Source organism: Saccoglossus kowalevskii, chromosome 18, assembly GCF_978046115.1.
Source record: "Saccoglossus kowalevskii chromosome 18, keSacKowa6.1, whole genome shotgun sequence".
Classification (NCBI taxonomy): Eukaryota; Metazoa; Hemichordata; class Enteropneusta; family Harrimaniidae; genus Saccoglossus; species Saccoglossus kowalevskii.
In genome coordinates this window covers 14,315,356-14,343,155 of record NC_140658.1, presented here as the reverse complement: position 1 = coordinate 14,343,155, position 27,800 = coordinate 14,315,356, and the positions used below count along the sequence as shown (strand labels likewise).

At 35.4% G+C, this 27,800-nt stretch overlaps 1 protein-coding gene across 1 annotated transcript in view; it reads left to right on the top strand.

Moving 5' to 3' along the window:
- LOC100372603 (uncharacterized) overlaps positions 1-25,024 on the top strand; it is a 33,254-nt gene extending 8,230 nt beyond the window's left edge. The window contains exons 5-18 of the mRNA XM_085493200.1: positions 415-2,319; positions 3,217-3,385; positions 4,601-4,739; positions 8,862-9,100; positions 9,818-9,935; positions 11,151-11,372; positions 12,132-12,249; positions 13,072-13,140; positions 15,106-15,210; positions 16,507-16,597; positions 17,624-17,732; positions 19,498-19,598; positions 21,530-21,674; positions 22,236-25,024. Coding sequence (XP_085349326.1) covers positions 415-2,319; positions 3,217-3,385; positions 4,601-4,739; positions 8,862-9,100; positions 9,818-9,935; positions 11,151-11,372; positions 12,132-12,249; positions 13,072-13,140; positions 15,106-15,210; positions 16,507-16,597; positions 17,624-17,732; positions 19,498-19,598; positions 21,530-21,674; positions 22,236-22,244 — 3,539 coding nt within the window. The 3' untranslated portion in view covers positions 22,245-25,024. The remainder of the gene's footprint in view (positions 1-414; positions 2,320-3,216; positions 3,386-4,600; positions 4,740-8,861; positions 9,101-9,817; positions 9,936-11,150; positions 11,373-12,131; positions 12,250-13,071; positions 13,141-15,105; positions 15,211-16,506; positions 16,598-17,623; positions 17,733-19,497; positions 19,599-21,529; positions 21,675-22,235) is intronic.
- The last annotated feature ends 2,776 nt before the right edge of the window (positions 25,025-27,800 follow it).

Here is a 27,800-nt window from a genome sequence, read left to right as displayed (position 1 = left end):
CTTTAAAGCGAGGGAGTCATCACCTGTGTATGCATCAGATGGCCATAGTGTGTCGTTGTTTACAAACAAGCATCTACCCATGAGCCTTTGCGTTAGCATGCGTTGTTATCATCGCTTGGGACTCAATTGTTGTGCGTACGCAAGAGACGATCCCTCCGCTTTAAAAATATTTGGCTCTCTTTAAAATTATTTATTATTATCAATTATTTATTGTATATCTACATAAAAGTAAAATATTTCTATTTAATTACATTTTTGTTGATTTTTTTTAAAAAAATACAATTTTTCATCAAACTTAAGGAATGCCTTTTTTTTTTACTTTTCTTTGCATATGTTCCTGCCTTACCTCTTTGCTTGTTCTGATTATAAATAAATCTCTACTGCCCTGGTGATAATTGGCTGTGGTAAGGTAAGACTCCACATTCCATTCTAGAGTACATTCCACACACATACAACCTACTAACAAAAATACCAAGCCCCCACCTGGTTTTGAGGGTGTTTCATCACCTGATGGGTGTGTTGCTAGACCTTCTTCGCTACTCGACTCCTCTCTTTCAACAGAGAGTATAGCCATTAATCCCAAAGCCAGACAAAGACTATTAGATCTTCAAACCCCTCCCAACACCCCGACTGACCAAATATATTCACCCATTCCCGAAAGCCAAGGGGTTTCCATCCAGATGTTATCCGATAAACTCTCCGGATTGACATACTCTAAATGTGAGGAACCATATATTCCGGATCCTGGCATGCCAGTTGTCATGCCAACAGTATCTGGAGGTCAACTGCCAAGTCTGTCTGAACTTTTCGCGAGTACGAGTCTTAGTTCTTTGAAGTTAACAGAGAGTACACTTCAGCCAAATGTTAGTTTGACTGAAACAGATAGCACAAAGATTAGTGCGAGGTTTAGCGGTCACTGTGATGTCTCTCAGGGCACTTTGAAGGATGTCTCAGGGGAAAAGAATGTAGATTCTACTGGAGAGAAGTTGCTTTGTGGATTAGGTGGTCTTAGCTTGGCTTCCTTAGCTGAGCAGCATGTGAACAAACATGTAACTGATAAATGCGATGTCATGTACAATAATAGAGGCGAGTCAGTGCCTCCTGGACTCTGCAGTGCAGCAGACTTCACATTGCCAGGACAGAATAAAGACACTATAGGAGATGGTCATTCAACATGTAATCAGCCAGGAAGTCCTCTACGGGTGTTCCCTCAGGGTGTATCATTAGCGAGTTCAGCACATAAAGAGAGTTCCCAACCAGTGTCAACTGGGGTCGTGCAATCTACACCAATCGGTCTTTCAAATTTAGCATTGGGAAGCATTCTACTCGATCAACCAAACTTAAAGAATGAGGACAGTGTTCATTTTACAAGTAGTTTGGGTGAAGCTGTTGCAGGTGTAAAAGAACCAAGTGGTTCTCCACTAGAGGTAGGTTCGCTAGCAAGCCTAGTGCAGCAGGACATTGATAGAAATACAGCCAGTATGGCAGATATTACTACACAAACTCTTGGGTCATTATCGACCTTATCATTTGGAAGTTTTGCAACTTCTGATTCCATGAAAAGTTATTCCAGTACACCCCTGTCAACTCTAATGTTGCCAGGGAAGGTACAATCTTGTCAGCCAGATCCAGTGATCGGGCTTAATCAGAACATTCCACTCGCTGGTCTTGTTGGCTCAAGTGGCTCATTAAATCAGGGCATATCACTCTCTGGTTTAGTCGGAACAGGGACAGCCACCACAACCAAACCAGTCGTTGGACTAGGTGAGGCCATGCCACTTTCTAGTTTTCTCGCCATTCAAAAAACACCGCCACCATTAGAAGATGCAAATATCAATGATGATTCCGTTCCATCTCCTATGACTGCGCTGAAAACAAAACGTGGACCACGGCGCCGAGGACGAAATGACCGGAATAAAAAAACTGAACCTTCAGAAGAAACTGAAATGTACACTACAGAAACCGCACTACCATATATGGAAGACATTACCGTTGAATGCAAACACTCTGACGTGTCTCTCAGTGGAACTCCTTCCATGTTTGCAAGGGCTCTCTGCTGTCAACTGACATTTAAAGAGTTGCCTGAATCTCTGAAAATCATCGCCAAAATCTCCAGCGTGAGCCATCCTGTTGCGGTAATTGACACAAACCAGCAGAATGCCCGTCAGCACAGGCAGTTTTCTTACCAGCATCAGACGCTGCTATCGCCAAAAACCAAGACCAAATCAGTCATAATTGAACCGTTTGATTTTTCAACCCCGTCACCAGATGATGTCGTGAAGGAAAAGCAGAGAGGAGCTTTCACCAGGGATGGAGAGAGTAAGAACATGTTTCAAATTTTGGTGTGATAAAACAAACTATCTATTTACATAGTGTTTATGTCATTTTGTAGCATTTTTAAGAGATTTGAGTTTACATTGAATCTGTTTAGTTGTGTTTCTACTCATTTTAACCTGTGGAATAGTGGCAACTGATTTGTGTCTTATTGAAAAAAACTATGATAATTTCAATTTTAGAACCAATGTGTCAACTTTTCTGATAAAAAAAAAATGAATGGATGGTACTACTTGTTTCCATGGAAACTAAGATTCAGTCAATTTTTCTTCTTATTGCATTGGACCACAAAACAGTTCCCTTCTGTTAAATATTTCAGAATCTCTATTTGACCAAAATATTTTTGAGAGATAGATAGTTGTTTAGTTTACTTGACAAATTACGAACATTTCCAACTCATCATTTTGATAAAATTGTTAAAATAATGACATTGCGGTAGTTGTTTTTAATTTTTTATTTTGTATTAAAATTGTTCATTACCTCAACAAAAAGGTGTTCTTTAACGCTTTTGAAACATGCTTTGAAAACATAACACATCAGTATGTTATCTCAGTTGATTTTAATCATTAAAAAGAAACGTCATTTGGAACAGAAAAATGTCTTTTTTCACAATTCTGCACCATGTGATGTATATGATTTTTGTACATGTATATGATAATGAGAAGGAAATACTATTTTTTGAGATAATTAATCAACTGAACTTTATTTTATTTTTAGAATGGAATGCATTTTTGCTGAAAGAAGTGCACATTCATATTTGAAATTCCTATCTCTTTATATCATGTCTATATATGGTGCAACTTAGGGAGCTCTTTGTACAAGTAATTTTGAGTAACCTAAGGAGCTCTAAATCTGCATGTAGTTTGTTATCTCTCAAACCAGGAACAACAACGCATGACAGTGTGTCTACCAAACATGCTGACAAGCCGAGTGATGTCTCGAGGATTTCATCTGATGAAGACCAAGCCAGCCAAGGAGCTACGCGGTTGTCTTTCCCGGCCCGTTCTGAACCAATGTTTCGGATAGGAGGGGATGAACCTTCACATACAAGGTATAACAACTACTGTAAATGTTTGGTAACTTTCCTGAATTGATGATTTAACTGTTTGTATACCATCATTTTTTCACAACAACATTTTGTATAATTTTCTGTAATTTTAGACCCAATGAACATAATTTCCTCTTGGCTACAGGAGTTGATCAACATTTTTGAATAAATATGGAAAGATTTTGTGAAAGGTGACTTAAATTGACTATGGGACTGGAAATGGGGATTTATGGGTATTTTTGTGCTATATTAACTAGTATATTGAATGTCACTGTTGTCTCTCCTGATTTTTTCAAACTGCTTGTACAAGTGCTGACATGTAGTGTATTTTGCCACAGATTCTTTGGGACTACATGACAGGGCTTTGTGACTATCTTTATGTCAAATGATATCATTCATTGTCATATACTTGTCAAAAATTATACATGCAGACCATGCAATTTCAGTGGTTAATTTTTGCTCATTCACACCTTCAGTGAATATGAATTTTTCATAAAAAAGAAATGAAGAAGCATATTTGCGTTTTTCAATCAGACCAAATAAAACAAAAAATGCATCTATACCTGATCATTATTAAACTTATGTTGACTACAGACTATCAACTAATATGTCTTATGCTTGTGGCAATCATGGACTACATGTAGTATTGCCTTCAGTTCGTGGTTAGTACTAGCTTACCGGATATGACGTAACTTATATCAACCAATTAATCTAAGAACAAGTAATATCAGCTGATAGTCTCATAATATTTTTTTTTTCCCCCCCCATGTCTACTTTTTTTTTTATTTCGACTATATAAAACATTACAAAACTGAAAAAAAACAAAAAAAAAACACAAGGTCACAAAAAGTACATAGCTATTTGACGACAGATAAAGAGAATTAACCAATAACTTGGTATACGCATATTTAATATTTTCTTAAGAGGGTACCGGTATGCACTATAGATTTTTGAGTTTAAATTTGTATCAACAATCATTTACATACTTTAATTTTTGATAATATCCAGGTAATTATTCATGCAAATGATACCAAAGTTATTCTCAACAGATAAAGAAAAATTACATTTAAGAAAATAATCAGATTTTTTATAAATTTTTAAAAAAATTTTAAAATAATAATATTATACATTTCAGCATAGATATGAGAAAATGGTTTATGATTTCAATCAATTCAATGTAGTGCCATAATAATACGTTATTAATTTTTTTTTATACAGGGAATCGGACAAGCTGCCTGACAATGTTACCTCTACTAGTGTCACATTGACATCAGGTACAGAGGGAGGTACTACCAGTATTCCGCACTCTAGCAGCTCAACTAATCTACCAAGAATATCTTCAAAGGCAAGACTGCCTGTAAGTAATCACATGATCAGTCACATGACCCATGATGCCTTAATTATCAAATGTTTACAGCCACTGTATATGATTATACTATTTAAACCTGTAAAATGCATATTTTTTCCCATCATAATTATGGTGCAACATTTTATCAAATTTATGTATTTCTCTATAATTATTCTAGATAGTAATTCTGAATAATAAATGAACATAGTGCCCTATTAACAATTCTTGATAAAAACTGTGTGCAAAGTGACAAAAGGTCACCAAAAAGACCAGGATGTTTGACCCCTGTCATATACCAGTACCCACCAAAAATGCCAGGATGTTTGACCCCTGTCATTTACCTGCCAAAAATGCCAGGATGTTAGACCCCAGTCATATACCCACCAAAAATGCCAGGATGTTAGATCTCTGTCATATACCCACCAAAAATGCCAGGATGTTTGACCCCTGTCATATACCAGTACCCACCAAAAATGCCAGGATGTTAGACCCCTGTCATATACCCACCAAAAATGCCAGGATGTTAGACCCCTGTCATATATATACCTGGCAAAAATGCCAGGATGTTAGACCCCAGTCATATACCCACCAACAATGCCAGGATGTTAGACCTCTGTCATATACCCACCAAAAATGGTAGGATGTTTGATCCCTGTCATATACCCACCAAAAATGGCAGGATGTTTGACCCCTGTATATGGAATATCAGTATAATTTCTCATATTTATAAAAAAAGGAGACAGATCTGAACCAGATAATTACAGGGGAGTCGCAGTTTCAAGTTGTATAGGCAAAACATTTTGCACAATAATAAATATTAGGCTATGCCAATTCATAGAAAGCAAGAATATCATAAACAACAATCAGGCAGGATTCAGAAAAGGGTACCGGACAACTGATCACATTTTTGTCTTAAAAACAATAGTTCATAAATATCTGAAACAAAACAAAAAAATTTATACTTGCTTCATCGATTTTAAAAAAGCGTTTGACAAAGTGTGGAGAGAAGGATTATTCTATAAACTGCTAAATAATGGTATTACTGGAAATATCTACAAATTAATTCAAAATATGTACCAGAATACAAAGGCATGCATTCGTTTCGGTGATAAGATATCTCCGATATTTGAAACTATCACAGGTGTAAGACAGGGATGTGTTATGAGTCCAATGCTTTTCAATCTATACGTCAATGTCTTAAATAGTCCAATACAAAACAATGACAAAGATCAAGTTCAACTTAATAACATCAAAATTAGCTCACTGTTTTATGCAGATGATCTAGTTTTAATATCAGAAACAAATAAAGGTCTACAGAGATCAATCAATAATTTGGAGAAATATTGCCAAAATTGGAAACTCCAAGTGAATATGTCAAAAAGTAAAATTGTAATATTTAAAAGAGGATACTTGAGAAATACTGAAAAATTTACATATCAAGGTCAAAATATTAGTTGTGTATTTTCATACAACTACCTTGGGGTATCATTACAGTCGAATGGTAAATTCAGCGACACAAGAAATAATTTGGCAGACAAAGCCACAAGAGCTTTATATGCAATGATGACTTCTGTGCCAAAAGAAACTGACTGCAAAACAATGTTACACCTATTCAAAACATGTATAAGACCAATACTATTATATGGATCAGATGTATGGGGCTTCGAAATTCAAGAAAATAATAAATGGGACATTACACCAATCGAGAAAACCCATCTGAAATTTAGTAAAAGAATGCTTGGATTGAATAAATTTTCATCAAATCTAGCTTGTAGAGCAGAAATAGGTGAACCTACCATTACTAGTAGACATCAAAATAAATCTTATAAAGTATTTGGCACGGATCAAAGAACTTCCAGAATGTAATTTAACAAAACAGGCATACCATGAACAGATAAACTGCAAACTCCCATGGATTATGTCAATTTACAAAGAGTTAAATAAGGAAGATAACACATTAGATATAAAGAATATCAATGACAAATTGAATGCAACAAAACAAAATATAAAGAGAATAGGAAACAATATTAAACAAAAATATATTGAATTCTGGAAGGAGACAATTATGGATAAACCTAAGTTGAGAACATATACTCAATTCAAAACAAACTACAACTTTGAAAGTTACTTAATTATACTGAATCTAAAACATAGAATTTCTGTCTCTAGATTCCGAACAAGTAATCACAGCCTAGCAATAGAAAAGGGTAGACATACCCAACCTAAAATTTCTTTGGAAAACAGGATTTGTAAACAATGTACTTTAGCAGACATAGAAGATGAAATGCATCTCCTCATCAAATGCCCAAAATATCACACACTGCGAATGGATATATTCTCAAATATACAGTTTCCTGATGAAACAAAAACTGACCAACAGAAATTTACATACTTAATGACAAATTCTAACACAAATGTAATCAAACTTGTTGGAGAATTTATACACAGCTCGTTCTTAATGAGAAACGAGAAAGATACTTAACAAAAACACTAAAATCTATCATTTATTATTTGCTATAGTTATTTTGTTATTTTGTTTTTTAATATCTTACTTTTGTTGCTATAAACTGATGGAAACACTGTATTTCTAAGGATGCAATAAATTATCTTTATTATCATTATTATACCGGTACCCACCAAAAATGCCAGGATGTTTGACCCCTGTCATTTACCCGCCAAAAATGCCAGGATGTTTGACCCCTGTCATTTACCCGCCAAAAATGCCAGGATGTTAGACCCCTGTCATATACCCACCAAAAATGCCAGGATTTTAGATCCCAGTCATATACCCACCAAAAATGCCAGGATGTTAGACCTCTGTCATATACCCACCAAAAATGCCAGGATGTTAGACCCCTGTCATATACCCACCAAAAATGCCAGGATGTTAGACCCCTGTCATATACCCACCAAAAATGCCAGGATGTTAGACCCCTGTCATATACCCACCAAAAATGCCAGGATTTTAGACCCCTGTCATATACCCACCAAAATGCTAGGATGTTAGACCCCAGTCATATACCCACCAAAAATGCCAGGATGTTAGGCCCCAGTCATATACCCACCAAAAATGGCAAGATGTTACCCCTGTCATATACTAGTACCCACCAAAAATGCCAGGATGTTAGACCCCTGTCATATACCCATCAAAAATGCCAGGATGTTAGACCCCTGGCATATACCCACCAAAAATGCCAGGATGTTAGACCCCTGGCATATACCCACCAAAAATGCCAGGATGTTAGACCCCTGTCATATACCCACCAAAAATGCCAAGATGTTAGACCCCTGTCATATACCCACCAAAAATGCCAGGATGTTCGACCCCTGTCATATACCCACCAAAAATGCCAGGATGTTAGTTAGACCCCTGTCACATACCTATCAAAAATGCCAGGATGTTAGACCCCTGTCATATACCCACCAAAAATGCCAGGATGTTAGACCCCTGTCATATACCCACCAAAAATGCCAGGATGTTAGACCCCTGTCACATACCTATCAAAAATGCCAAGATGTTAGACCCCTGTCGTATACCCACCAAAAATGCCAGGATGTTAGACCCCATATACCCACCAAAAATGGCAGGATGTTTGACCCCTGGCATATACCCACCAAAAATGCCAGGATGTTAGACCCCTGTCATATACCCACCAAAAATGCCAGGATGTGTGACCCCTGACATAGGCATTGAAATCCAGCTTGGCCAAATCTATGATATTTCTTCACCCCATACCCAACTATCACCTATGTCTGAATGCTTTTGTTCCTAACAAAAAAATCTCTGCCCAATCTATATACTGAGATGGGAAAGAGGACAAAATGTGATTTTTTTTCAAACATTTATGGGAGCTTGAGATGTATCCACCACCTGTCTTATTAACATGAACAACACAAATGACACCTGTTAATTTATCCAATCATTGCACAACATCTGTACAAGGCCCCTTAACTTGTGTTCATATACATAGATGAAGTGTATTATCCATAACTTTCATACAATTTTTCATCAAACATCATCCAGTCACAGGCAACAATTTTTAAAACAATTTTTGCATATTAAGACATCTCAGATATCAACAAATATTATTCCACCTATATTTTTTATCTCAAATATTTTTATTTTCACAGACTATAGATGTTATGGCGGAATACGAGAAGCGACAGAGCAATGGAAAAGATTTACTCAATCTTGTAGTGATAGGCCATGTTGATGCTGGCAAATCCACTCTTATGGGTCACTTATTATATTTACTGGGAAACGTGAATAAGAAAACAATGCATAAATACGAACAGGAATCCAAGAAAGCTGGCAAAGCGTCATTTGCATATGCGTGGGTCTTGGATGAAACTGGTGAAGAAAGAGAAAGGTAATCTGGCATGGTTTAAAAAGTTATAAAAACTTCAGTGATTACTTCTTTTTAGTCTTCTACTGAACTATGAAATATGACTGACTAATAAAGTTGTTTATCTGAAGTTTTTTTAGCATTTGTTGGACTGTAGACAAAAATTTAAATTTACAAATTTATCCACTCACTTAATGACAGGAGTTTATTTCTAGACCATACCTCTTTCAAACTGGTCATTATGTGAGAATTGATGCACCGATCGCAAAATTTTAGAAAAGCGCATCTCCCTTCACAGACTAGATTCGTATCATTCATTTTGCGTAATATGAGCCATTTTCCCTCAGAAATAGCAATTATTAATACATGAAAACTTTCCAGACTGAAAAATTAGGCTTCTTTTGATGTGTGAAATAAGAGCTGGAATTAACTTTTGCTGAAAAGACTTTTTGGGTGTTTTGTTATTTTTACTGATTTTTGATGAGTTGCATGTGAAATATAGGAAATAAGGTATATTCGCTGGATTTTATTTTCACTGAATTATCCATCCCATCAGTGTAAATATCTAAAATAATTTCCAAACTATTTTACAGTAAGTATACTATTTATATGGAGACAGTATTACAATTCTTAATGAATGCTGGAGGACACATTTGTCTCCTGTAATTGGTCCCTCCACTCTCACATACACCATATTTTTATTTTGACATTGACATTTATGATGCCATGTTCTGTTTGCAGGGGGATTACAATGGATGTCGGATTAACTAATTTTGAAACTCCGCAAAAACTAGTTACGTTATTAGATGCACCGGGTCACAAAGATTTTATACCAAATATGATTACAGGAGCTGCCCAGGTGAGAATAAAATCAGATGTCTAAGGATCTGATAGCCATGAAATCAATGGCCACATGTGAATGCGCTATAGACAAATTTTCCCAGATGTTCTGCAATTCATGTTTATTCTGTAATCCTCGAGGGCGGAGCTACGTCACAAGACGTTCCATGTTGCTAAGACGTGTACCACGTATTTCTATGGGCTCTGTGCGCGCTGCTGTAGAACGCCGGTCGAAGAGCCAGTAAAAACAGCTGAAGTTGAGAAAACAGCACAAGTAATCCTGGACAACAAAATTTATATATGTTGGACATGTAGGGTTGATCTTGTTACACTGTTCAGAGGAGTCTCAACAACCAACCCAAAGTACCGTTTTCTGAAAGTTTTCGGCCTTTGTTTTCATCGTGATGGTTGCCAGGCGGTGAAAATGCCGAGATGTCCGCCTCCGAGAATTGCTTTTATTAGAAGTCATGCATGACAGAGGCGTATCAAAATGTGATTCTGTATATAATAAATGCAATTTTTGGTTGATCTGTTTGAAGTGTACAATACTTTTTATGAAGCAAATTCATGCCATCAACTGTGTCATATAATACCGTATTTGTTTTATTAGAAGCACATCTCCAATATATGTGCAAATACAGTGTTTTTAAATACTGTGTTTTGATTCCCATATGTGAAGAAAGTACAATGTAAAGCTCATTCTGAGTGTAACAGTGACACAGGTCAATATGTATATCAATAACAACTTGATGCAGGACAATTATATACTGTGTTCATACGTGTGCCAATAGAGCCATCTTGACTAACTTGTAACAATCAATATCTGTGGTTCTGTGTTCACATGCGTGCCAAAAAGCTGCCTTGGATTTCACACGTGCTAAAGCCGTTTTTGTAAGAACGGGGTGTCAGTCGAGACTTGCCATTTCAGGCTCATCGTGTTCACATCTGTTTCAAAGACGGCTTCACTACAAAGCTGGTCGGCTTTTCGCCACTTGTGTGAACGCGATATTATACTCCCTATGTTGTTACATTGTACCAACAAAACACAATTTTTAGACCCAGTGTATGCCATAAATCACATTGGCTGTTTACTATATCTTTGAAATATTACTTATTTTAGCCGTAAACCAATCTCACATATACGCTACTAATAGGAAGCTATTACAGTAGTCATCAAATTTAAAAACCTCATATTACCAGCAGCTGAATTTATTTTCTTTTTCTTTTTCTGTAGGCTGATGTTGCCACCTTAGTTGTGGATGCAAGCCGTGGAGAATTTGAAGCAGGGTTTGATGCCGGTGGACAAACAAGAGAACATGCCTTATTGGTTCGGTCGCTCGGTGTTACGCAGTTAGTGATAGCTGTTAATAAACTAGATAATGTTGATTGGTCCCATGCTAGGTATGAAGAAATCGTGTCTAAATTGGGTCACTTTTTAAAGCAAGCAGGTTTTAAGGTTAGTAAACCCGGGATGTATGTTTGATCCTTGATAACCCTTGATAAGCATTGACTTGTATATTTGTTAAGCTTTTTACTGCTACAACAACTTCTGCAAAAATTTGAGTATAGCTTTTGCAGTTGCATGTGTTCTATAATTTCATTGTTAATTTTAGACCAAATAGACAAAATTTTTCATTGCCTACAGGGGTTGATCACATTTTTTGAGACAAAAAGTATGGGTTTTTTTGTGAAAGATAGCTAAAACGTTAAAAAGTGATTCATTGAAAATTAAATTTTTATAACAGTGCCCAAGTGAATCACTGAATGATTGATTTATATGCAAACTTTTCTTGACGATGAGAAAAAACAAAAAACAAACACTGCGGACAATGTCCTTGTTTTCGTGTTTTATCAATGTACTGTAAAAACATTACCAGTAATTTCCAGAGTTATTTAATTTTACTATTATGGGCATATTGTGAATTAAATCTTTTTAGCTAACATGTTATTTTAGCTAATTTAGCTAAAATCCACAATTTCACTACGGTAATTCAAGACTTTGCTAATTTAAAATAAAGTATATTCTCACAATGAGATTGTTGGCACTTTGGCTAAATTAAGATTCTATTAATTCATGCATTAAGTCAAATTCTCTAAAATTGCAAATAAGTTTCTATAATTGTTTCGCCTAACAGGGAAAATATCAAAATTTAATTTACAATATCCGTTTTCTGTTCCCGCTGTACAAAGTGATGAATAAGTGTTTTTATTTCAGGACTCTGAGGTGTCTTATATTCCCTGTAGTGGACTTACAGGTGAAAATCTAGTGCTGCCGCCCAAAGAAAGTAAACTCAAATCATGGTACAATGGATGTACTTTAGTACAACAGATTGGTGAGTTGTGGAAGGGTATCAAGACAATAATTAGTGGTCGTAGCGCAGCGCGTGTTCGAATTTCATGTAAATAAACAATGTATTTTACACGCGTTGTATACGTCGCTATGAGTCCCATATCGAACAGGACACAGTACGACGACTACCGATCCTCAAAGTATCGTAATGGTCATTTCGGAAACTTAATAATTCACTTTGACATTTGAAGTCTTATTAAAATTGTAAGAATTGAAAGTGCCCTAGAAAATGATTCGCACAGTAGATATGCTCGTTTAGTATGAGGTTATTTCAAGGACATTTCACACTAGTATACATAGTGGGAGTTAGTGCAGTCGTATAATCAAAAACTTGCAATGACTTTTTTGAAATAAAAATTATTAGAATAGTTAATATTGTTAATCTGTAAATGTCATCAAATATATAACTTGGTTTTGTCATTTTCATGGCTGATGTACAGAGCTCAAAATTTATGGCAGTAATATCCCTTAGATGCCTGACCTTATTGCCTTGATGTCCTTCAGTACTACCTCTCTAATTTCAGTCAATCCATGACATATTTCGAAATGTTGGCGTTGAAATTGGGTACCCTCAAAATAGCTCTGGATGTATAGTACCGTAAAATCTGTATTGGAAGCCGCATCTCTAATAGAAGCCGTACCCATTCTTTTTGAACAATTGAGACCCAAAAATTCATCATTTCTTGTATGTGTAGGTGCTCTAATAGAAGCCGCATCCCCTCTGTTGCATTGTACCATTTTAATAGAAGCCGCAGCTTTTAATACAGATTTTACATTAATACATTTTCTCATGTTTTGTTGACAGATAAGTTGAAACCACCAAAGAGACCTCTTGACAAACCTTTCAGGTTATGCGTTTCAGACATTTTTAAAGGTTGGTTGGGATTTTTTTTCACTTTCTCCATATACACTGCAGTAAGGTACACCCACACTCATTCAAATAAAACAACAAGTACACAATAATGTGAAAGGAAACATTGGGATAATTATTCAATTACCTCGTATACTGTTTCTGACTTTACATTGTTCACACTCAGCTCTTGCATTGATCCTCCTTTCCCTGCCTGGGTATCCAACAGTGTGCCCCTCTAACAGGAATGATTTACTGTAAAATACTTTATTATTTATTAATTCCAAGTGAAAATAAAGTATTTTACAGTAAAAGGGATTCAAAGTAGAATATCTAAGTTCAAGTTGACTAGGCTTGTTGACTGCTGGGGTGACCGGTCTTCAAGAAAAAATTGTACGTGGCCATACAGGCGATTTGAGGCACAAAGTCTTATGGTCCCTGATGATCTTAGTTTTTACAATTATTCTGTTCATAAAATGTGAATTTATTTTCTCCAAATTACAAATTCCATAAAATGTTTGTCAAGATCACTATAATCAATGTATGATTTCCTGTTGCGTCAATTACATGCAAGTTAATTAGCCCAACTAGTTGCGTCACAGCAAAATCTTTGTGTGTCAGTGGCATGTCATATCGCCTTTAAGTGCACACTGGTACCCAACTATCGTTTTACTGATTACCCATTCTCCAGTAGTGCCTGCTAATATTTTACTCATTAACTGTTTACTGCAACATCATGGATGGTCACGCTTTCGTCAGTCATCTCCATTTCAGTTATCAGTTGATATTTATTGGCCAATCAATGTCACTCACCGGCCACAGAGGCAAAGTCAATATGTCCACTCTAGTGCAGTGAATTTAGCAGGATTCCGCTTATCTGTCAGAATAGTGAAATTTAAAACACACTGAATAATTAATGCATTCACAGTACTCTAGGTAGTTATTTTAATATTCATTAGATTTATTAGCAAACATCCTTTTTTTAGCTCCGCTGTCGACTTTGTCGAGCGGAACTTATCATATGAGTGATTGTCTGTCGTCCGGCGTCTGTGTCAATGTTTTACTTTTTCGACTTCTTCTTGAAAACTACAAGGCTGAATGCTTTGATACTTAGTGTATATGTACTTTGGGTAGACCTCTCTCAGATTTGTTCATTTCATGATCTTATTTTCAATTCTCTAATTTTAGTGAATATTATTGTCATTTTTGGTAAAAAGTGATATTTTCAACTTCTTGTTAAAAACCGCAAGTCTAATTGCTTTGATGTTACATATATAGGTACTACATGTGGACCTCTCTCAGATTTGTTCATTTCATGATGATATCTTCAATTCTCTAATTTTAGTGAATATTTTTGTCATTTTTGGTAAAAAGTGATACTTCCGACTTCTTGTTAAAAACCGCAAGTCCAATTGCTTTGATATTACATATATAGGCACCGGTACTACGTGTGGACCTCTTTCAGATTTGTTCTTTTTGTGATGATATCTTTAATTTTCTAATTTTAATGATTATTTTTGTCTTTTTTCGTAAAATGTGATATTTTCGACTTCGTGTTAAAAAACGCAAGTTTAATGAATGTTTCTGTCATTTTCGGTAAAAAGTGATATTTTAGAATTCTTGTTGAAAACAGCAAGTCTGATTGCTTTGATACTATACATATTGTTCATTTTCTAATGATATCTTCAGTTCTTTATTTGAAATGTGCATTGCTATTTAGACAGCAGAGCTATCTCAGCCGATAGGCTGCTTGTTTTACTTAAGTAGGGATCCTTGTCTAATATTGGGTATACAGGAAGTAGAATTTGGGTTTGACTTGACCAGATAAGGGTTAACTCGGTCCGTATGGCCCCCACCATGTGATGTAAAGACACCATGGCTTACGACAAGATGTATTAATGTTATACTGCACCATGGAAGATCTGAATGTAATGTGATACCCAAGCTCGGGGATTTATATAATATTTACATCTTAATTTTTCTTCGCAGGAATGGGTTCTGGTTTCAGTGTAACTGGTAAAATAGTTTCTGGTAATGTCCAAAGTGGTGATAAAATACTGGTTATGCCAGCTGCTGAGCAAGGTTACGTTAAAAGTAAGTCATTGTAATAATAGGTTTTACACAGACATAGTATAACCATAGAAAGTGCAGAAATACACCTGCTTTGTCACGGCGGAAAATATAAACATGCAAGTTTGCTGATAGTCTATAGAAGGGAATTTTATTTTTGTGATGTTGATTGGTACACCCAGAGGTACAATATCACGCGTGCAAGCAACGGTATGCTGGCGCATGTGAAGCGTGGAAACTTTGACTTCCGGGAAAGTTGTTTATTCTTCAGTAGGTGATTTTCTGTTCACTGTGATATCTTGTGTAATGTGTGAAAGAAAGAATCAAATGTCTACTACAATTAATTTGATTTTGAATTAGAATTCCTTCTTTTTTCAAAGTCAAAATGCTGATCTTTCAAAGAAGTATTCGACATTGAGATATGCTTACTGTAAAATACTTTATTTTTGCCTGGAATTGATTTTCACGTTTTTCGCTGAAGGAATGATTCAGTGAAAATAAAATCCAGCGAATATACCTTTAACCCTATATTTTACATTCAACTAGTCAAAAATCAATGAAAATAAATTCCATACAAAACACCCAAAAACTCTTTTCCGTGAAAATTAATTTCAGCTGAAATAAAGTATTTCACAGTACTTCATCATAATAGACCATAATATTAAGTGTGGAAATACCAAAAAAATAGTATCACGTTTGTCAAATCTTCCTTGATGCTTTGATGCTACCAGTACTACAAAGCCATGACTTGTGTTTTTCAAGTTCAATTTCATGCATAACACAAGATCTCACAATGCATGGTAAATGGTGCCTCAGATACAAAAAACTTTAAAAGAAATATTTTTACTATTTTACACATTGCATCATTGAAAAAACAGATGACTTTTGCCTCATACAATTAACACGGGTTTTACATCGTAATAAAAATATTTTATTTTTGAGAATAATTGTATTTCAGTTGACAAAAAAAAAATTTATAGTTGATTACTATTTTCTTGCATTTTCTCTCCTGTCTCTACACAAAAGCCACACACCCAGTGACCCAATCAAAAAAATGAAAATTTAAGATTATTCAAAGTTGAATCAATACGAAGCTACTTACAAGACTGTACATGATTGGCTACCCGACCTTAACACCAAACAATCAGACCAATCAGAGAGCAGCTTGTTAGTTCTTTTTTTTTAAACATATTGAATTCTGCCTTGTATTTATGCTTAACAGTGCAAGTTTTACCAGTATATTACATGATCACTGCCAAATCAAACATACACTTCGTATTCAAGTTATAATCAGAATTACAATCATGCATTTCCTTCTAGCTGTATTTATTCATGATGAAGACACAAAATGGGCGTGTGCAGGTGATCAGGCCGTTTTGACTGTCACTGGTATTGATCAGATGAAAGTCAAGTAAGTTTAAACACAATCTTCTATCAGTTTTTCATTAACCAATGATAACTAAAGTGTAGCAGAAGTCAAGGCCACAAGGCTGAATCGTGCTTATTTTGCAAGATTTTAATAATATTATGTGCCCAGAACTGCGCAAGATTCTAAACTACTTTCTTAGCTCTGCTGTCGTTGAAGTTGAGCGGAGCTTATAGTATTATAATATAATTAACTGATTGTCCGTCGCCGTTGTCAACATTTTCGACTTCTTCTTAAAAACCACAAACTGTATAGCTGTGAAACTTTCTAGGAAGGTACCTTGGATGCTTCTCTCTCAGATTTGTTCATTTTGTGGGGATATGTTCAATTGTCTTATTTATAGCGAATATTTTTGTCATTTTTGGTCAAAAAGATATTTTCAATTTCTTCTTGAAAACCGCTAGCCCAAATGCTTTGATACTTGGTATGTAGGTATCTTGGGTGGACCTCTCTCAGATTTGTCCATTTCGTGATGATATCTATTTCTCTAATTTTGATGAGTATTTTTGTCATTTTTGGTAAAAAATTATATTTTCGACTTCTCTTTGAAAACTGCTAGTCTGATTGCTTTGATATTGTATATGTAGGTACATCAGGTGGACCTCTGTCAAATTTGTTGATTTTGTGACGACATCTTCAATTCAATATGCCTTAAATATATCATGTTATATTTCCATATTTGGTATTCACATTCCCGAATAAAGTAGAATACAAATTCCGCAAAATTGTTGAACACTCATCTAAGCGTGTGTAACAAGCTTGTATTTTTTTTAAATTTAGTAATACTGTAGAATACTTTATTTTCGCTTGGAATTTATTTTCGCTGAAGGGATGATTCCGTGAAAATAAAATCCAGCAAATATCCTTTTTTTCCTATATTTCACATTAATCTCATCAAAAATCAGTGAAAATAAATTCCAAGCAAATTGCCCAAAAAGCCTTTTCAGCAAAAATTAATTTCAGCGAAAATAAAGTATTCCACAGTATTTGATTTTAAATGTTTATTTACAGTGTTGGTAGTGTACTGTGTTCACCTGTTGAGCACATCAGGTCAACCAATAGAGTGCAGGCTAGAGTTATTATCTTCAACATTGAAGTGCCAATTACTAGGGGATATCCTGTAAGTTAATCTTTTAACTCGCATTGCATCTGACTATTTTCTTCCTTTGATATTCACCATTATTGTTTGGGCTTAACACATAGTTGAGAAAGGTCAAGGAGGTCAAGGCAAAAAATATATGCTCGCGGTGTTTCATAATAAATACTTTCTATTAATATTTGCACCTTATAATAATATTCATGAGATATGTCTACATCATAAGCTCATTTAAGTTATTGCATATTGTGCATGCAGTGCGCATGATACAGGTCATTCTTATGTATTCCACAATTCATGCATGACATGACAGTGCCGTGAGCCACTATCCCAGTATTGTTGACATCGACAATTTTTGGCCAAGTCTATGGATTTATATACTGGTACATCTTATACACACTTCCTCTCGCTGCCAAAGTCTTGACATTACCATCCATTATTTCATAATTCCCATCACAACCATCTACATTGTCTATTATCAACCTTTTCACTGACGCGCTGCCATCAACCTTTTCACTGACTCGCTGCCATCAACCTTTTCACTGACTCACTGCCATCAACCTTTTCACTGACTCGCTACTATTGCCTCTTTCACTGACTCGCTACTAATGACCCTTTCACTGACTCGCTACCATCAACCCTTTCACTGACTCGCTACCATCAACCCTTTCACTGACTCACTACCATCAACCCTTTCACTGACTCGCTACTATTGCCTCTTTCACTGACTCGCTACTATTGCCTCTTTCACTGACTCGCTACTATTGCCTCTTTCACTGACTCGCTACTATTGCCTCTTTCACTGACTCGCTACCATCAACCTTTTCACTGATTCACTACTATTGACTCTTTCACTGATTCGCTACCTTCAACCTTTTCACTGATTCACTACTATTGACTTTCACTGACTCGCTACTATTGTCTCTTTCACTGACTCGCTACTAATGACCCTTTCACTGACTCGCTACCATCAACCCTTTCACTGACTCGCTACCATCAACCCTTTCACTGACTCGCTACCATCAACCCTTTCACTGACTCGCTACTATTGCCTCTTTCACTGACTCGCTACTATTGCCTCTTTCACTGACTCGCTACTATTGCCTCTTTCACTGACTCGCTACTATTGCCTCTTTCACTGACTCGCTACTATTGCCTCTTTCACTGACTCGCTACCATCAACCCTTTCACTGACTCGCTACTATTGCCTCTTTCACTGACCCGCTACTATTGACTCTTTCACTGACTTGCTACTATTGACTTTCACTGACTCGCTACCATCAACTCTTTCACTAACTCGCTACCATCAACTCTTTCACTGACTCACTGCTATTGACTTTTCACTGACTCACTGCTATTTACTCTTTCACTAACTCATTACTATCAATTTTTTCACTGACTCATTACAATCAATTCTTTCATTGACTCATTACTATCATTTTTTTCACTGACTCATTACTATCAATTCTTTCACTGACTCATTACTATCAATTCTTTCACTGACTCATTACTATCAATTTTTTCACTGACTCATTACAATCAATTCTTTCACTGACTCATTACTGTCAATTTTTTCACTGACTCATTACTATCAATTCTTTCACTGACTCACTACAATCAATTCTTTCACTGACTCACTGCTATTTACCAACATAATTTATAATAACTACTATTTGTTCATTACTATGTCCTTACCCATTCTCTGTGTTTAATGTGCATAAAATCGAACGTTACAATCTAATACAAGTATTGCTTCATTACATGAAATTTACTAATCCCTCTATTGCAGGTTGTGTTTCATTATCAGACTTTGAGTGAGCCGGCTACTGTCAAAAAACTCATCAGTTTACTTCATAAAAGTACTGGAGAGATCATCAAAAAGAAACCCAGGTAATGTGAATAGGTGATTTTCCGTACAATTGCGAGATCTCGCGAGATGCATGAAAGACGCGCGTCGAACGTCTGCCGCAAAAATCGAACGATTTGATTTTGAACTAGAATTTCTTTATTTCGCAGCTTACATTGACCGGCCGATCTTCGACAGAGGAATATTGCTTCCGAATACCCTCACTTAATCAAAATTGCCTATCATCAAATGTGGACAGCACATTATTAAGCATGGAAATGTTCCCGAAATACTTTCGCATTTGTCGAATCCCACGCGATGTTTGACGCGACTACGACGCTATGACCTTTGTTTGTCCTGTTTTTACGTTCTATTTCACGCATAACGCGTGATTCTCGCAGTGTACAGAAAATGGTCTATTAATTCACCACTGTCATTGCACAGCACATATTTTCACCACCAGGCGTTCTTGCCCAAATTTTGTTGCTTTTTTTTCTTATATTCGTCAATATTTCTGGAAATGAATCGTAATTTTGGAGCCAACATACGAAAGTCAATTTTCAGTTTTTTACTTGGCTATTTTTGTCCCAATCTTATAAACAAGACTATTTTGTGAATTTGTGACCAAAAGAGGGAACTGGTGGTGAAAAGGATAATTCGCCACTGACGTCACACAGCACATATTCAGAGTTCGTTAATGTTAAAGATTCTGGTGCATTTCTCAACTGAGATGACATGTGCCAAAATTTGTGTGTGAGAGCAGTTCAGCCGGGTCAGTACATGCTAAAAAATATATCATTTGCTGAGATTGGTGCGTGTACGTGTACGTGTACTTAAAATCATGCCCTCGTACATTCAGGTGAACTTGTAAAATGGCACAGACATCATTGTAACCAAATGATATGGTCTCATGCAGAAATAGGATCACTTCTCAGTATCTAGACTGGCAAAGTCGGGACTTCTTTTTTGTTGTACAAAAATAAATAATTATTTGTTTTTTTAGTCCTTTTAGCGTGATCGCAAAAACTAACCTGCCCTCAAAAGAAATCCCGACTGAACGCACCTGCAGGCATTTTCACTGATATCAATTATTCATGATGTCATTGAATATTCATGAGTGGGTGTGTGAAAATAAACGTGACCTTTTAAAGATTGATTCGATTTGATCGCGGAGTTGGATACTTTAACTTTTTTAAGTGCAGCGGCGATACTTTCATCCATGTTTACTGAAAACAAGTCGATTTAAATGTCCAATGTATATAAGTAGTGTTTCAAAATCAACGGAACCTCAGAAGTGAAAGGTCACGTACATTAACATAGATAAGAGATGACGTATACAGCTGCATTTTTATTCGTTGTCAATGCTAGTCAACATCTTTTAATTAGCATAATCACCGGAGTGTTTCCGCCCCAGTTTTCACTCCAACGCAGGGGTTGCCTGCAGATGCGTCCAGTCAGGATTTCTTTCGTAGTCACGCTAGTTTTCGCGATCGCGTTAAAAAGGCTAAATTGACAATTAATTATATTTTTTTTTTGTAAAACAAAAAAGAAGTCCCGACTTTGCTAGTCTACTCAGTATCTTAAAGGATGACATTCTTTATGATAGAGATAGTTCAACATGGAACAAGAAACACGCTTATGTTGGTCATGAAGGACAAATTTGACAGACTGAATACCATAATCGAAGAAATTGATTCATACTTTGCTGTGCTGCTAAAATGATTAATAATAAATAGCATAGGAGTGAATATCATGCGTGCAGAACTGTTTAATCTGCCATGTTTAAGACAACTAATAAGTGGGGGGGGGGGCGTAATTTTAGAATGAGTGGGTCCCAAGTAGATCCCAATGAAAATGAATGCAACTGCAGTGACCTCTCTACAATCACGATGGATTTACAATTTTGTTATGGAAAAAAAAAACATGACTACAGACTACCAGTACTAACATTTCCTGTAATTTTGTTATTACACAGGTGTCTGCAAAAGCAGAGTAATGCTGTGATTGAACTTGAGACGGCTAGGCCTGTGTGTGTTGAACTTTACAAAGATTACAAAGATTTGGGTCGTTTTATGCTCCGTACAGGAGGTTCTACTATTGCAGCTGGTGTCATCACAGAAGTAAGTCGCAAACACACGAAGTTGTCTTCGCTGTAAGCAACACAAAATCAACATGAACACCTTCAATAAGTTCAATCTTAAAGATGTCAATACATCAAATTACAATTACCTGCACTCTCAACTTTGTTTTTGAGTTTCTCTCTGGAATAAACTTTGGCATTTCCCTTAATGAACAAACCATTATCGACTGACGATTTCCCACAGCCCTCGCCAATATGTGATCTTGTTTATAATTTGCATATACCATCAGAGACATTTCCTTAAGATACAATTTTTAAAAAAACTTGTACACAGCAACTTAGGATAATACTGTAAATGCATTAATTATTCGCTGTTTTTTAATTTCGCTATTTTCACTGATGAGTTAAATCCGCTAAGTCTACATGAACATTTAAAATAAAAATAAAATTCATTGTCCTCCTGTCAATTTTGTGAAGTTGAAACCCAGGGAAATTGGTTTCTCGGTAGTTAATTTAGGTATGATAATAGAATATTCTATTTTGCTTTATTACTGAAGTACTGGTTTTGAATAAATATTTTTTTTTTCTCTTTTCCTCATAGATTCTGTGATGACATGATTGATGACAGCGTGCGGGCGTATTTTATTTCCTAACAAAACTTTCTTGAAGAATTTCAGAGATATAACTCACATTTGAAACATTGTAAATTCTTTATTTGATGTGTTCATTTCAGCTGCCTTTCCAATGGCCTTCAAGTGCCTTTCTGACAACACTTGAAAGCTTATTGGAGTCATGTGATAGCTTTCTGAAGACATTTCAATGCCTTAAGGCTAGCAATACTTTTTCAATGTCTATCAGAACCCTTTTCGATGGGATTTAACGTGCTTATTTGATGCCCAACGAAAAGCTTTCATTGTCCTCCCTGGTAGCTATCAAAAATCCTTTATATTATTTTCATTTGCTTTTCTGATGGTTAGAAACTTTCTTAGGTCTTCTCGTACTTTTTCAAAGGAAAGCTATTGCATGTGTTTTTTTGTACTTCCAAACACCTTTTTCTCCATGTATCTCTAGAAGCTATTAACAGCTTTTCAATGTTCTCTATTTGCTTTTCTGGTTTTTTTCTCTTTGTTCTTCTCCTAAGGATATTTCTGATAGCCTTTTGAATGCCTTGCTTTATATATTCAAATACTGGCACTGCCTCCTAGCAAACAAATGATGAATATCAGATGCAGATGGATCGTGTACAAAACAGTGTGCAATAAAACAGTTTCATCACCTGAGATTGAAGGCCAAGTGTACACAGTGAATCAAGAAATGAAATAATAAATTTCAGAATGGTTCTTCATTTGTAAATGAGATAATCCAGATATACCTCTGATTTGATTGAGTCATTCTAACGTTGTCCCTTCCTCTGCAATGTGCTGTCTGATTCTGTAATTAGACTTTAATAAAAAAAATTGTTTTCCATCAAACTTTAAATCTGGGAACACAATATGTAACTTTACTGTGAACCATGATATTTTCGCTGCCGGAAATGTTTTCTGAGAAACATTGTGAGGAAATTTTGCAAAAGTCGGTGTGCCTCAGTTTTATACTACCGGTAGTAGTTGCATTCTGAGAGTGTTCATAAATTTATTGAAGTCTTATAACTATTATGTAACATGTCTGATCGTCTGTATTTGTGCACGTTATCTGAAAAAAAAGAAGAATTTGCCAGAATTATAATTACTACAACCAGCAGTGATTTAAAACACAATCAAATCTTTATGAATTCACACATGTGAAGTCCAAGCAACGAAAATTTGTATACACAATAAAATGGGAAGCGAAACGGTCACCAGCATTTGGAAGTGCTGAAAAATGTTTGAATGATTATTGTAAATTTCACCACAGAGTGCGACTTAATATTGTATTCACTGGTAATTTTCTCTCGTGAAAAAATTGTCTCATGAAATTGAAGCAATTAACAGAGTACATATTTCCAATTTGAGAGGTGGGGGAAATAGGTTAAGTTAATGAAATGTTTTGTTTTGTAACAAAATTTGTACCCCCCATCCCTAACCCTACCCTCCAGCACTCCCCATTTAATTGTACATGCCCCTCCTAAGGACATCTATAGTTATCTAGTGGGGGCATATACAAATGAATTGGGTAACTGGGAGTGAGTGTTAGAGTTAGGGTTAGAGATGGGGGGTACAAAAGGAACTCTTGCCAAATTTGTGACGGGTATATCAGTATTTCCTATGACTGACTTCACCTTTTACAAATAACGTAATTGCTCTATTACTATTTTTTTTTGCCTTGTGTATTAAGTAGTCAGATTTCATTCAAACTTGATTTCAAAATGCACTGTATTTGTTTGGTCTAGAATGTATACCATATTTGCTTTATTTGCAGTGCATTTGCATAAACGACAGATGTACATCCATAGACATAAAATTCTAATACTGTAGAATACTTTATTTTCGCTTGGAATTAATTTTCGCTGTTTTCACTGAAGGAATAATTCAGCGAAAATAAAATCCAGCGGATATACCTCTTTTCCTATATTTTGCCTTCAACTCGTCAAAAAAGTGAAAATAAATTCCATACAAAACTTCCAAAAAGTTTTTTCAGCGAAAATTAGTTCCAGCTAAAATTTTATAATTATAAAATTAGTATTTTATAGTACCGGTAATGGAGTGTACATTTTCAAAAATATAAACATGCATAGCGCACTGACTCATTTCATTCTTTTTCCCATTGGAAACTTTTTTACATGGAAAATATTTTCATTGTAATTTGTTGACTGTGTGCATTTCTGGTTTACATGACCACATTAATCTGTTGAAATTAAACACATCTGATTTTCAAGAAATCTCACCATATCTGTGGTTTTCACGGCCAGGCTATGTCTGATCAGACCCATCTTTGTAAAATCATCTGAAAAAAAGTTAGTTACGTTGTAACAAGTTCTTTGTGTCGTTAGCGCATTCAGTACATACTGTCTGTGAATAAAATCATTCAGAATTTTATTATAGACTACCTGTTTTTGTTCCTGACAAAGAATGCCATGGAACTTGTACAAACGTGTGATAATCACACGTTGATATTTTCAATGTATTCTGAGCGTGTTGCAATATATTCTTAACTACCGGGTAATAATGAAATTGCTTCCTTATTTAGGCAGACAAGATGAGACATATTTTAAATAAAAGAATTCTTTATATTGTGAATATTTATCTCTGAAAGTTTTTCAATTGTCAGGTCTGCAAAAATGATTTTAAATTGAATTTTATTTTATTTTCTGGAATTCAAGCTAAAGCGTGTCAATTATCTTTCTTTTGGTTTGGTTTTCAATCAAAATTTTTTTCTGTATGATAGTGATTAAAATAAACTGAATTACATTTACTGATTGTGTCCTGTTATTTGACTGATGCTTCTGAACTTGCATCCTAAAGCGCCCTCTATGTCCCATGGTTCAATTTTCAACTCATAATCCTTTGAAAATCAAATATGGCGGAAATGCATTTCTATCCTATGTCATACTTTACCCATAATCCTTTGCTTGAGAATCAAGATGCCTGACTACATAATACTGATATAAAGCTGAATATCTAGAGAATGAATAGCGATATAAAAAAACTGTAAATTGCATTCTCCTACATTTGCTGAGCTTTTTCTTTAGGGGTCATTATGTTGTTTGGATTTGTGAGCGTGTCATTGTTTACAAACAAGCGTCTACCAATAAGCCAATTCTTAGCGTGTGTTATAGTGGCTTTGGGACTTAATTCCCGCGCATGCGCAGGTGACGACCCTCCTGCTTTAAACAGCTCAAATTTAGTATTGCCACATTGTAACGTAATAAAACAAACGCTGTATTGGTGACTTTGCAGACAAGTATTCGTTAAGTGAATGTATTGCGCATGCGATCTAAATTATACAAGTGTGTGTCGACATGGTCATACAATGCCAAAACGAAATGCATTAAAAAAACATGAATTATTTATGTTGTGCTTAAACGATTGAAAAGACTGGCCATTCTTGATCTCGTTACTAGCTTAAAGATTAATCAGAGACTTCTATATTAACAATATACCGATCTGTATAAGGTATTCGTGTACTGTACCCTGGGGTGACTGACACACATTTTAACTGACTACGGAAATGTATACACACCATGTGTGACCCCCTGAACTAATCTAAGTAAGAAATCACGATATCCACCAGAAAATTAAATTATTGAACAGGTCAAACGAAAAATCCGTGTTAGCGAAGTCTGCAGTAATAGGTTGTGTAATTTCCATCGTATTACACATTTATAGTCACATTTGCCTAACTCCACTAATAGGTTTGTATCTTCTGGGTGTTCATTGCTTTCACTGTGATATTGTATTATTTTCATGGTGAAACATACATTATTTGCCGCTTTGCTCAGTCTGGTAATTTTTGCCTATTCCGTAAACAGAAGATGTTTACTATGCAATTTCTGTTCAAATGTCTGTATGATAATTTTGATATTGAAATAAAGCAACAATTACACGAATATTTGTAATATAATTCACGCCATCTAACGACGTAGATGGATGAATTAATGTACCCTGGTATGTCCAAGCGTTTGGTTGTGTATTCGTGTTTGGCTGTGTATCCGTGTTTGGTTGTATATTCGTGTTTGGCTGTGCATGCGTGTTTGGTTATATATTCGCGTTTGGTTATATATTCGCGTTTGGTTATATATTCGCGTTTGGTTGTATATTCGTGTTCGGTTGTGCTGTGTATTCGTCTCAGACAAATAATAACAACTAATTAGTTGTCTGAGATATTCGTGTTTGATTGTTTATTCGTGTTTGGTTGTGTAATTTGTTTTGGTTGTTTGTTCGTGTTTGGTTGTATAAACATTGCTTTTTATTGACAGATTACTACAATTCTATATAACTATATCAACGCAATGACGGTCATTGTGTCAACTACGCCACACGAACGTTTCCTATGGAAGAGGCGTATTACGTTCCCAATGAATAAAAAAAACTATGCAATATGGACGAAGACATATAATTTTTAGTATGGTTGTTTGATAATGTATGCTGATGAATACATTGGACTATGATTATCCCGACCTGTTTTGAGGTACGCACAATAACAACTACTGCGCATGCGTATTAGTGGTTTCATCTAACAAATACTGTTATATGTTCAGTAAATTATAATCCGATTTGGTTTACAATATGGTGTATCTAGAGAAACTTGAACAATATATATATGTTTTCATCCATTTTGCATTTTGAATGGTGTGCACAATTTTGTAAGTCTGCGAAATGTTGCTCACTAAGTCAGATAAGAAATATTTATCGTAAACGGTAAGCAAAATTTCTTCTTTAAAACAGGACTAAACGAACATTGCGACCTAAATAGTTCGGGGTACTGCTATGGGGGAGTCTTCGGCGTTATTTACAGTATACATTAATTTACATATATATTTAAAACTAAAAGTGTGTCAGTAAGTTTTTTTTTATGTGGTATACATATACCACTATAAATTTAGTTTATCCTGCAAATGGTAAATTATTTTCATTATGCATTCTCAACAAAAGGTATAATTCAATGTATGTATGTATGAGCATGCACGCCCATCGCTTGTTCTGTGGCACTGTAAACTAATTTAAATTTCACTGGAATTAATAGTAATTTTCGCTGGAAAGACTTTTTGGTTGTTTCGTATGGAATTTATTCAATACTGATTTTTGACGAGTATACTTTAAATTATTGGAATTTATTTCACTGAATCATTCCTTCAGCGAAAATAATGTACTTTACAGTATTCATAATCAGTATCGCAGTATTGCTTTGCGATAAAACAAATGTATCTCATGAAAATTTTGTCTGTTTAGATATAATACGATACATTACGATAAGACAAATGTATATAGATATTCTAGTTGCTTTGGTGTGAATGTTGTCAAATGATACTACTATTGTGCCAGAACTTAAACCTATTCCGATCTGGTCGATTTTTGTGACGAATGAGTAGGCCTTTAGTTTTGACTGTTAAGTCGGAGCTTGCTTCAAGTAAGTTGTGCCCTCTAACGACTAGATATTTATGTGACGTAAATAGGGTGAGAGTGACTGCTCAAATCGTGGCTGCCACTGTTCGACATAAAAAAATAACTTTTTGGAGAGATCGAATATA